This window comes from Limanda limanda, chromosome 7 (genome assembly GCF_963576545.1).
Source record: "Limanda limanda chromosome 7, fLimLim1.1, whole genome shotgun sequence".
In the NCBI taxonomy this organism is placed as follows: domain Eukaryota; kingdom Metazoa; phylum Chordata; class Actinopteri; order Pleuronectiformes; family Pleuronectidae; genus Limanda; species Limanda limanda.
This window is the reverse complement of record NC_083642.1, coordinates 18630055-18641952: the sequence shown is the minus strand read 5'-3', so window position 1 is coordinate 18641952 and position 11898 is coordinate 18630055. Positions and strand designations below refer to the sequence as shown.

Sequence of the window (11898 nt, the reverse complement as noted above, 5' to 3'; positions counted from 1 at the left end):
GTGTAGAGAGAGTTAATATATCAGGATGACATGGAAATCTGGATTGTTGCGGTCACTGAGTGTGTGAATCTCCAACACCTCGTCCTTTTCCTTCGTGAGTCACAGTTCTGCATTTGTATTTAAAGATGTGGAGTTCTGCTAACTCATCTCTACTTCCATTAATTACCACACATCCACATTCACAGGTTGTAACACCTCATTTCTTCTGAGGGTTTTTTTCCCCACTGAGGCCTGCAGTATATTTCACCTGCACCAGTCCGACAGCACTGAAGTGGCCCAGCTCCAGCAGCTTCTTATATACAGCCTTTGGACGGCAGCCACTGGCACAGGCCCTCTGCCTGCTCCTCACATGGTGTATGCCACCCAGTAGATCACGTTCACCACGGCGAAAGTGAAAGGGAACACGGCCCTGGCGTAGATGTCGATGGTGTCGGCGTCGACGGGCTTGCAGACGCACTTGGAGCAGCACTTCTTCTCCTCCTCGCTGTCCTCTGTCTGCCTGGACCGTCTCCTCCTCGGCTCAGCTTCCTCTGTGCCGCCCTCTCCAGGGATTTCGCTGCTGGAGCGCTGGGTCCGGCCTTGGCGGCTGGAGATCATCACACCCTGGTTCATGCCAGTAACCGACAGGGAGAACAGAACCATGGCCTGTTTGCCGTTCTTCACAATGGACTGTGGGGAGATAGAGAGAAGAGCAGGTAAGTGTTCTCTGAGGCATAACCTAGTAGATATTCAAAATTTCTGCAATTTTATAAGATAACACGCAAAGGTGACAGTTAGCTCATCTGCCCTCTAGTGGACTAGATGTGTTAAATACAGAGAAATGCTAACATTTAGTTTTGAATCCCATATCCGTCAAATTTACAGGTTTTATTTGGAGTCAAATAAAGTGTAAAAGAACCTGAGATTTCAAGTCATAATAAGACAAGTATGAAGTTTTAGTAACACAAGTAAAACTGAACATTTTTAAAAAGTCCTAATTTTACAAGAATGAACTCACAATATAAATGTTTTGGCTTTGTATCAAGACTTTTAAAAGATTATGCAAGACACGATTCCTTAATTCTCAAGAGACAATAAGATTGTTTTAAGATTTTGGATCCAGGAGTGGAAAGTGGGGAATGACTTCTCCTTGCTGCTTATTATCATTGTCAGTATTCTCATAATATTATGAATTTTTCTTATTAAATTACAACTTTATTCTTGAAATATAAACATTTTCTTATCAATTATGACTTGATGCTTATAATATTACTACTTTATATTTGTAATATTATGAAGTAGTTCTCATAATCTTAGAATTCCTTTCTTGATTATCACACCAAAACTCCATCGGAGAATAAAACATCTTAATCTTCATTTTCTTCATTAAAAACTTCTCTCAATCTTATCGTATTTACATGAATAACTTTTAAGGTACTTACATAGTTGGAATTGTATTACTTTTTTCATTTGTGCAATAAACCACTTGCCTCTCAACACTTTTCATAATATATTTTTTATAGTGAAACATGGAAATACAAAACTGCATAAAGCCAAGTCTGAAAAAATCCAGATTATGAATTCCTTGAGTTCGGTCTCGATAATTAAAGAATAACTATGGTTAATTATAGTTGAGGTTTTACAGTCACTACAGTTTTACTCACATCAATACTGCACAGTGGCTCCCTTCACATTTAAGTCTCACAACATCAACATTTAGTTTAAGCCACTTTACTCTTCACTTTTCTTGTCTTGTATCTGTATTTTTCTTGTGTTTTCAGCATCTCATCATGTTTTGTGATATATTTCTTTATTTAAGAAAAATACAGATCATGACAGATCTTATTCTAAAGTTACATCCAGTAAGATGAGCATCTAGAACAAGGGAAACAGACAGTATGATGACAATCACTATTATTCCCTGTGGGCCAATTTTCCCATCATGCTCTACAGAAACGATTTGTCTTGTTGAAGGTCAGTGGGATTGATGCTTGTCAGCAGTGGGGCTCGAAGTGCAGACCAGGTCTGGGTTTGAAAGGCACGCTCATTACTCACAACACCCCCTGCAGCCACTCATTGTTATCTGCTGATGGAAGTACATGATGGGAATGATGTCCTCACCTCAGAGCTGAGCTTGTTAGCTTTCACCTTGGCCTTCTCTTTGAGTCGGTAGTCAGCGTTGTAGTGTGCGAAGGCGTACTCTATGAGCGCCGCGAACACAAACACGTAGCAGATCCAGAAGTAGACATCCAACGCCTTGATGGCTGATGCTCGTGGCAGGGAGGAGCGGGCGCTCACCATCAGCGTAGTCATGGTGAGAACAGTTGTGATCCCTGTAGAAAGAGGGAAAGGAACAATGTACAGGTTAGGCTTTTGTGTTTTAGCTGTATGGTTCTGTGGATGGCAATGTCAGCCACTATGTTCCATATTGTAATATCTATTAGTTATCAGTATGTCCAGGATTATCACCGGCAGCATTTTCAAGGATTTACCTTGTCAACATTTCAATATCGACTGTGTGGATTAGCCAATAATTCTGTGAAGACTTTAATTGGTTCCTGAAAGAAGAATCCTAGGTGATGGATGAACTGCCATACAATATGGTTCATCTATTCATGCCATCATAAGAGTGAATTGTAAAAATCGACTTTAAGTTTGCAGAACTATTGACATTCCGATCAGTTTAAGCTCTTTTTTTTCCTTACTGCACCCAGACTGTAAATAATTAGAACGACATGACAGCGCTCAAAAAGTGAAGCCAAAGGGTCTCTATCGCCATCTGATGGCTGGCTGCAGTATAGGTCAGTATTAATCCATCTTTATATTCAGTCTATGGAATTCCAAACGCTAACATGCTAAACTAAAATTGAAAACATAACGTAACTAGGATGGTCAGTTCCCTTTTAGCCCGGCTATAGGGAAGGCTGTAAATATAGCATATTTGATGAGCAAGCTGCACTACCTCGCCACAATAACACTTTTGTTTTTCAAAAAGTTCAAACAGGCTTCATCGAACTCATACATACCTAAGGATACACGGGCAGGGACTGCTGTTTGGCTGATCCAAAAGGATACCCAAGACATGGCAACCAGTAATATGGAAGGCATGTATGACTGGATGATGTAGACGCCACGATTACGTCTCAGCTCGAAGCGAAGACTGAGCCTCGGAAATCGTCCAGCTGGAAAAAGAAAACAGACACTTTGAGAGAGCTATTTTCACATTATGTAAATATCTCATCGTTCTCTCACAGACGCTGAGATCACAGAATGTCTCCCTGCTCGCTTGTGCCCCTAGTGGCAAAACCTCCTGATGTAAGACATAAAGTAATGTTACAGACTGTATCTTCACAGAAGCAACCCCTATCATCTCATAAACCTCCTGGCTGGCTCAGCAGCACGCCTGGCTTCATCCATTCCCTCTATGCATCAGATATAACCACAGAAGGGCCTGAAGTAACAAAAATAGTCAAACAAAACAAAAAAAGTTTCTGAAGTCATCTGCAGAGGTTTTCAAGCCAAGTCCAAAAACTCAAAATAGTGCATAATGCCTAAAACACAGAAGAAATACAGGCCCAATCCCATGGGGTGCAAAAATATGAAATGCATTTAAATGTGTGATGGGTGACAAATGTTGCTGAGTGCAGGATGGTGTGCTCTGATTCAAATTGTTATCAAAACTGAGACATGTCAGTCTGTGCTGGAGCTGAGCTTGGATCCCTCTGACCACGGGTTAGAGTTAGACAACTTCAGGGTGCTAGAGTTTGCGTATCGTCCAACTATTGTTAGGTGGATATTCAAAAATGGTTGGAGAGGCCAAGGTCAAACACCTGCAGCAGCACAGCCCTCTGAACAGCGCAGGTGCAAGAGTACACAAAAATCACATTTCGGATTGCACCTCGATTTTGAGGTCACGGTTCAGAATGTTTTCGGAAATAACAGACATATAGCTTATTTTTATGAATTTTTAAAATGAAATACTAGCTTACTAAATAGATAAACTTAAAGCTCATAAAACTGCTGCAACTGGCTGCACTGAAGTGATAAAGTTTATTAACAGAAGTAAATCAAAAATATGTATCAAAGGCCTCAATTATTTTCAGCATGTCTTCAATGTTCTCGCAGTAAAAGTTCTAAGACGCTTTTGGGAAATAATTATGGGTCTGGGTAAAATAATGTTGGCTGGACTTTCTCATTGATTTTTTACAATATACAAGCCTTTAACAGGAGACAAAATTGGGTTATGGTCAGATTCAGACAGAAAACACAGAATGCCTGTCGGGTTTGGTTCAGGCTCAGTTCATTTTCTGTCAGTTTTCCGACAGAAAATTGCCTCCCCAGCTGCACGCTATTTGGTATTGCTTTGGCATGGTCTGAATTGAAGACCTTGCATGGATGCCATGTGGACCATGGTTCTGCACTGCACTCACAGAAACAGAGTTTTAAATTAAGATTCGCTCATAGAAAACGATTGCTCACCAGATTTGAAGTTCATCATCTCAGTGACAAAGCGATAGTCTGTGATGGTGAACTGGGAGAGCTCCAGTTTGTCCAGGCCATGGATGTGTTTTTGACTCTCCGACCAGTGGTACACTGGTATTGCTTTGGCATGGTCTGAATTGAAGACCTTGCATGGATGCCATGTGGACCATGGTTCTGCACTGCACTCACAGAAACAGAGTTTTAAATTAAGATTCGCTCATACCAAAGGTCCTGCCTATGCAGTGGCTGCATTCGTCCAGTTGTACTTTGGACAAAAGGACCATAATGAAAGTTTTCAGATCCAACAGTTAAAAGTTGTCATAAAGATTCCTACTGTATCTCAATTTCAGCACTGACTGCCACCAGCTCCCTCCTGCTGTCTGACTCACACCCAACTTCACCGAAGCTCAAGATGGGTCTGTGCAGGTGTGTGTGTGTGTGTGTGTGTGTGTGGGTGTGTGTGTGTGTGTGTGTGTGTGTGTCTGTGTGTGTGTGTGTGTGTGTGTGTGTGTGTGTGTGTGTGTGTGTGTGTGTGTGTGTGTGTGTGTGTGTGTGTGTGTGTGTGTGTGTGTGTGTGTGTGTGTGTGTGTGTGTGTGTGTGTATGTGTTTACAACTGTGCTATCTAATCTAATCTCCATCAGAATTCACATTAGGGATGGACACGTTCTTTTAATGGTTGTCGTAATGTCTTTTCTTGTACTTAATATATCCTTAAATCATGTTACTTACACCAAACACATGGGAACATGGAAGCAAAGTTAATAATAGTATTGTCTATAATCATGTAAATGTCATGCTTCATTAGCTTTAAACTGCAAACGCTTCTTTGGCTTAGATTTAGAAGTAATGTCAAGGCTCCACAAAGTTATGTGACTTGTGCTCTTATCCCAGACAGACATGAAGTTATCTGTATTTCCATGTTATGACTCTTTGATTCAAATAAAAGCAGCTACAAATTGAAAGGAACGGATTACTTTTATTTGGATGTCGGTCACTTTTAAATGCCCCTCTGACCCCCCCACTAATTTCAGATGCACTGGAGCTTTGTCTCAGTGCTTGTCCCGAGTCTAACTGTGACAACTGAGTTAATACAGAGAAAACGATTGCTCACCAGATTTGAAGTTCATCATCTCAGTGACAAAGCGATAGTCTGTGATGGTGAACTGGGAGAGCTCCAGTTTGTCCAGGCCATGGATGTGTTTTTGACTCTCCGACCAGTGGTACACAATGTCCTCTGAGGAGTAACCGTCTGGAGTGAAACAACAGTTACCTTTAATGGGTCACTGTACTAAGAGATCAACACATTCCAGCAGTAAAACAGGAAAAAAAGGTGGGGTGAATTCTAAACTTACAACTTTCCAGGTCCAGCATACACTCCTGTTCGTCCATGGGGTACTTGGTCAGGTCCATGTCACACGCCACGGTCGAAGTGATTCTAGGAACATAACAGCTCAGGCATCAAAACCTAAAAATTATCCCTTAGGAACATGGTTTCCCAAAAGTTATGAACACAGCAATGACCTATTATCTTCAACACAGTTCAATAGTGAACGTTTCAGCAAACCCAGCAGATATGGAGCAGGTTATTTATTTATTTTAGCTCCTGGTTTCTTCAAACTCTTTTAGGTTTTTATTCAACCTTTTTTGCTGTAATCACTCTGTTAAGTGTAAAAAATAAAATAATGAGAGCAGTTCCAATGAATCATAGACTGTAGAAACAGATGGACGACAAAAGTGAAGCCAAAGAATCTTGGCCATCCCCTGGTGGCTGGTTGACGTATAGGTCATGAACCCTGTCCCCTCCGTGTTGATGGAAGGGACATGGACCAAACTAAGTACAAAATAAATAACTGTTATTTTTGGTTGTTCTCATCACAGTGAGGTTTGTTCAAGTGTTAATTTTTCAAATCATTTTTAATTAGTTATTTTTTAGTTAGCTTTTTGATGCTGAAATGTCATGATTGACATCTGAGACTGACTCGTCATTGGTCAACTGTGTGTATCAACAGGAAACTGATGAAGTGGATCTATCCCCTGATCACTACAGTGCAGGCTCAGGCTCCAGATGATGTCATTGGCGCAAGATGGCAGCGTTCGTATCCGATATATTCTAGCTGATTGACTCTTTTTGTAGTTCACTTATGTATAACGCAACGTTATTTGCTCTATCTTAACCATCACCACAAGCACATCAGACCAGATCACATAATGTGTTTAAGAATTTAACACAGAGAAAAGGGCCAGGAGAGATGTTCATGCCTGACAACAGCAAAAGGAAGGAAACCCTCAAAGGTCTGAGATTTCTGAAATCTTAAATTTAAAAAAAGAGGAAAGAAGTTGCTCATAGAAGAAAATTGTCAACGTCATATCACCCAGCTAGAGGTAAAGAGGTTGTGTGTCTGATCGGTGTAAATCTGTCTGGTTTGCTCATACCGGCTGCTGTACAGAATGACTCCGTTGGGCTGCAGACGGATTAGCTTGTTCTCCACGGTCACGTCGTGGAACCAGGCGGATTTGGCGTTGACGATGAAGGTGTCGGGAAGCCACAGCTTGTCCACGAAGCGACTGTCCAACCCCAGCGTCTTGTTGGTGTGATTGTAGGACAGGCGGTCATCGCGCCAGCTCTGCCGCAGGAACACCGTCATGGTGTAATCCTGCCAGGTACAACACACACACACACACACACACACACACACACAAACACCTATAAATAAAAATGCTGAAACCTGCACTTTGTAAAACAGGCTTTGGGCAAATTTGTGGTTGAAAATAGACTCAAGTCTCAGTCACGATAAAAGCAGATAAATGTATAACTTTAAAATTCCAACAATTTAACATATAAAGGTGAGTTTATTTGTCACTTCTTAGCCTGTGAAATTATTTAAATAATGTCTTTGACTCCATTTACACCTGGATTTAAAATATATTTCTTATCTAGCCTGTGTGTAGTTATGATTTTAATCTGATTGCATTTAGACCTGATTTTAATATTTTTCTCTGTCTAGCTCAGATTACATCCTCGTCTCGTTTGCACATGAGAGAGGAAGAATAGAGGAAGTCTATGAAGCTGCATTAATGTGTTTGTTTGGTTGCTTGTGTACTGACCTGCACATGACCAGGTGGTTTGGCTTGTTACAGGTGTCCCCAATGCATCTTGGTTGCATTTACACCTGTGCTCTGATGTGGTCACTCAATCTGATTGCTATCCAATCACCAAACATGCTTTTTAACTCCAGGTGTAGATGGGATATTTCATGACTTTTTGAAACAGCAGCTACTCTAATTTTCGTTGATGCAAAAGTTGCTGAATTATCCCTTAAATTATAAAGGTAATTCACTGATTTGTTTCATCCAACTGATTATTAATATAGAATAATTATTATACTTAATTAGAGGGGAGGACCAACTAATTCTATTCATTTGTACTGTACATGTAAGTTAAACGTATTGCTGTTCTATTTGTGAAAGAACTAGAATTAAATTTCCATATTTATTTAAGTTTCCTCGGGGGGTCTGTCTGGTATATCCTCTTCTACATCTCTCCTAAAGACACTGTGCTTTCTCCTTGTTCTGACCTTACCATCTACTTCAATCATTTTAATAATGTTTTTAATCTTTTATTCGTCTCATCCATAACATTTTTTATATATATCTGTGCTCTATTGCTGCACGATCTCCAGATCGCATTTTTTGTTATTGTACTATACAAAGAAAGTTTATTAATACTTTATAGAGTTTTTGAATGTTAGACAAGAAAAAAAAAGATTTTCCCACTAGATTCGGTTCATACTGTGCAAAATCCATGAAAGTATCAAATTATCCAGCAAGTCAGCCAACGTGTCACACATGTTCACACTGAGCACTTTCAAACCCTCAAGTGGGATGAATCAGGATTATGCAAATAGCAAATCCTTGATCTTTGCCGCAGTAGAGACATTGAGTCATGATAGAGAATCTCACTGAACGAGAAGTAAGAAAGTTACCATGTTGGCTTCAGAGATGTGGTCGATGCTGGCCACCTCAATGGCCATGGCCACATTCACGGGGGGACCTGCAGGGGGGGGGGGGGGGGGGGAGAAGTGAGAAAAGAAGGCCAACCTGCCCCCTGCCTGTCTCAAACACACACACAGACAGACAGACCATCTCTGGGTCCATCAGTCCCTCCCATCCTCACTCCAACACCCATCTGTTTACCCCCCCACCCACCACTCTCCCACGTCTCAAACACCCCTACAGTGCATAGAGATTAAGCATTACCCAGTTTAACCATGCTAAGTGGCACATCACACTAAGGGCTTTCACGAACAGAACTGGGCTTTCATGGACTCGCACAGAGTGAGCTTCTGCCAACACTCTCTCTCTCACACACACACACACACACACACACACACACACACACACACACACACACACACACACATATACACACAGTAGCGTTTTCACCCATCGGGTTGCCATATGATTAGCATGGAGTGTGCCTCTGTGATCGGATGCTCAAGGGCAGAAACCACAGGGGGAGCTCGCTGATGCAGAACAGACAGAAAGGCTATTTATACTGAACATTGAGGAATCATACATTACCACTCCCCAACATTTAACACCTTCCCACAACCATTTCTGCAATGATATTCTATTCACCGTATCCCTTTGGATGTATAGTGTGAGGTGATTTAAACAGGCAGGGTTACTGTATTCTAAGGGCAGCAGGAGAGAGTTTAAATGAGCATCATCGGTCGCCTGATGCCAGGTATCCTCCGGTAGCGGAGCCCAGATACATAATACATTTGTTACGGAAAATTGAATGGAAAATTCTGCATTGCATAGTCTTACCATGAATGCACTGCAACGTAAATGTGGTGTTGATTTTTGTTTCATAAAACTTTAATGCAATGTAAATTACACAAGCACAGTCAGATTCACAATTGTCTTGTGTGCCATTTAAATGCAGAGACAGTGCATTTGCAAATAACATTCACAAAAATGCATTTCTTTATTTTGATGTTAACCCCTATGGATGTATTGTGGTCAAGAGAGTTAAAAGTGGTAAAGATGCAGTCGTGTGCTTGTGCTTTCTTAAGTTGTAGTTACGAAAGCACAAACAAATCATACATCTTCACTGTAGATGTAACACTTCTTTAAAAAGTGTTAATACTGTGCCACTGAAAACGCTCAGGGAGGCTAAATACACTATTAATTAGTCTAATCAGAAAAAGCATAGGCCACATTTTGAATCAAATTCCTTATTGGACGGTTTGGGAAAAAGGACAATATCATATATCATGGATGTGAATTTTATTTTAAATAAGGTAGGGATTTTGGTGAAAGTGATAATTGAGGCTTGATATTTTAGATGTCTTGTCTGCATTATTTGTTCTTTAAAATAAAAGTTTGTGTTTTTTGCATATGCACCTTGGATCATCTCCAATGTATCTGAAACTCAACCCATATTTGTAAATGTTAGTTAATTTGCAAATTAATCTGCTTTTTTTTTATGTAGCAAGTTTCATATTTATTAAATGTTTTATGACACAAACATGACTCCACATTAAAAGGCCATGAGACATGAGTTGAATGTAGGGAATAACCCAAATTACAGACATGATTCCCCAATGGTCATAACAGCACTTTTGTTTTCATTTTCACATTACGATGGTACATCAATAGGGATGTAGTGACCACACGATGGTGCGTTATGATAATCGCTGGAGGCGTATGGTGCACACGGCGGTGTGTGCTTTGATAGCGGCGCTCCTGTTCCACATTTTCACCTTTTGCTCAGCTGAGTTAAGCTGTGAGATTGAGAAATCTATCACTGTGGTCATTGGATGTTTCACATCTTGCAGCCATTCTTAGCAAACTCTCCAGAGCTGTGCACATTGTTTGCACCACCCATCTTGTCCTTGATGGGCCTCGTCCTCAATAATCCCTTCAGCAAAGCTCTTTTTGTATCTAAAACATTTCACTGAAAATGCAGATCTAGATTCAGATTAGTTCTAATGCTGCACATGGAAACATGCTAAGGATGGCTGTAAATGTGAGGGGGTGAAGTGCAACCCAACGCCACGAGCAGTAGATCTCATACTCACCTCCTATCCCAGGGCGAAAATTTCTGGCATAGCCCTTCATTAATTCATCCAGATTAGGTAACCAGGATATTTGTATGTCTGAACCTACATAGTCCCCAATGTCACTCAGCATGGCCCTAAAGGAGACACACAGCAAACACAGGAGCCTTCAGTTGGTCATCCAGCCTCACGGCGTGTCCACAGGAAAACCTGCCAGAGACTCAGATACAGTCAGTAACATACACAGATTTAAAGAGGAACTTTGAATAAGAGACATGAGTGGAATAATACTGGTTCAACTCAAACCCTTCTGACCACACAGGAGGCTTTTTGGAGCTGTGTAAACTAACAGGTATAAGTATTAACCCAATATTAACCCTGTGTTATAGAATCTGTTTTAGCCTCCACCAGCTGCAGATAAGAAATATCTCTGGCTGCTCAATGCTCCGCTAGGCTCACCAGCTAATCGCTAATTTCATCTGTCTGCAGGATAAGAGAGCTTCTTCACAGAGAGCAGCTGCCTTCTGCTGGCCTGGGAGGGGGATTTGCAGAGCCCCAAAACCAAAATAATGTGCTGAAATAAACTAAAATGCTGTAAAGAGTTGAGAGGAAAAACAAGGTGAGGGATGATTCTCATTAATATGAGCAACTTTGGATTTGTGCAACTTAAAATTTTGGTGCCATCTGTTTGAAGAACCCAGATGATACCTCAACTCGTTTCTTATGAAGTAACACATTAAAGTGTATTTAATCATTTATTGATTTCTGAATGTTCTAGTCTAGAGGATGTGCCTTTTGCAAAAATGAAGTGAACACAAAAACTTTTACTATTTGACCATTTAATACACAATAGCAACATCAAACAAAAAAATACTGTGATCACCACACAAATAATATGATATAAAGTTAGAAGTCCAGTGCTTTATTTTACACAAAGAAAACTGTATTTATTAATACTGCTGTAGATTAGATTTTTTACTTTTATTTATTTATGTTAAGTCTTTTAAATGAATAATTACTGCATTTTTAAATTAAACAGAGTTAAATTAAACAGAGTACAAATAAATGTGTATAATTTATGTGCTTCAAGAAAGCATGTACTTATTTATTCATACCCTCTGTTTTAATGTTTTACTTTATTTCAACCCTGTGCTTTTACATCTATAACGAATGCTAAGAAAATGGTGTGCACTAAAATATTAGCAGACGGAAAATGTTGTGATGAATTAGCAGCGTATGGGAAGATTCTTTCTCTGAGACTTTTTGCATGAAAACGGTCAAAGAAACTGAACCTCAGCAAAAGAAAAAAAAGCCATCAGCTATTTCCTTTCAAATATTGTGTCTCCATGAGGAAGCTGACAGCAGATTCAA

General features: G+C 40.2%; 1 protein-coding gene across 1 annotated transcript; it reads right to left on the bottom strand.

The window, feature by feature from the left end:
* Positions 1-345: 345 nt before the first annotated feature.
* On the bottom strand, positions 346-11136 carry gabrd (gamma-aminobutyric acid type A receptor subunit delta). The gene is made up of 9 exons (XM_061075156.1): positions 11090-11136; positions 10549-10664; positions 8446-8513; positions 6896-7116; positions 5815-5897; positions 5574-5711; positions 3006-3161; positions 2101-2312; positions 346-669 (listed from the first exon to the last, which is right to left on the bottom strand). The coding sequence occupies exons 2-9, from the start codon at positions 10658-10660 to the stop codon at positions 346-348; spliced, it is 1314 nt and encodes a 437-aa protein (XP_060931139.1). The 5' UTR covers positions 10661-10664; positions 11090-11136.
* Positions 11137-11898: the final 762 nt, after the last annotated feature.

Excerpts from the sequence above, each read along its gene's own strand:
- gabrd (XM_061075156.1), bottom strand. The coding sequence starts at position 10,660 with ATGCTGAGTGACATTGGGGACTATGTAGGTTCAGACATACAAATATCC. Across the intron at positions 5,898-6,895 it reads GTCATTCTGTACAGCAGCCG|AATCACTTCGACCGTGGCGT; the intron begins GTATGAGCAAAC and ends TTATGTTCCTAG. Across the intron at positions 5,712-5,814 it reads TATGCTGGACCTGGAAAGTT|ACGGTTACTCCTCAGAGGAC; the intron begins GTAAGTTTAGAA and ends GTTTCACTCCAG.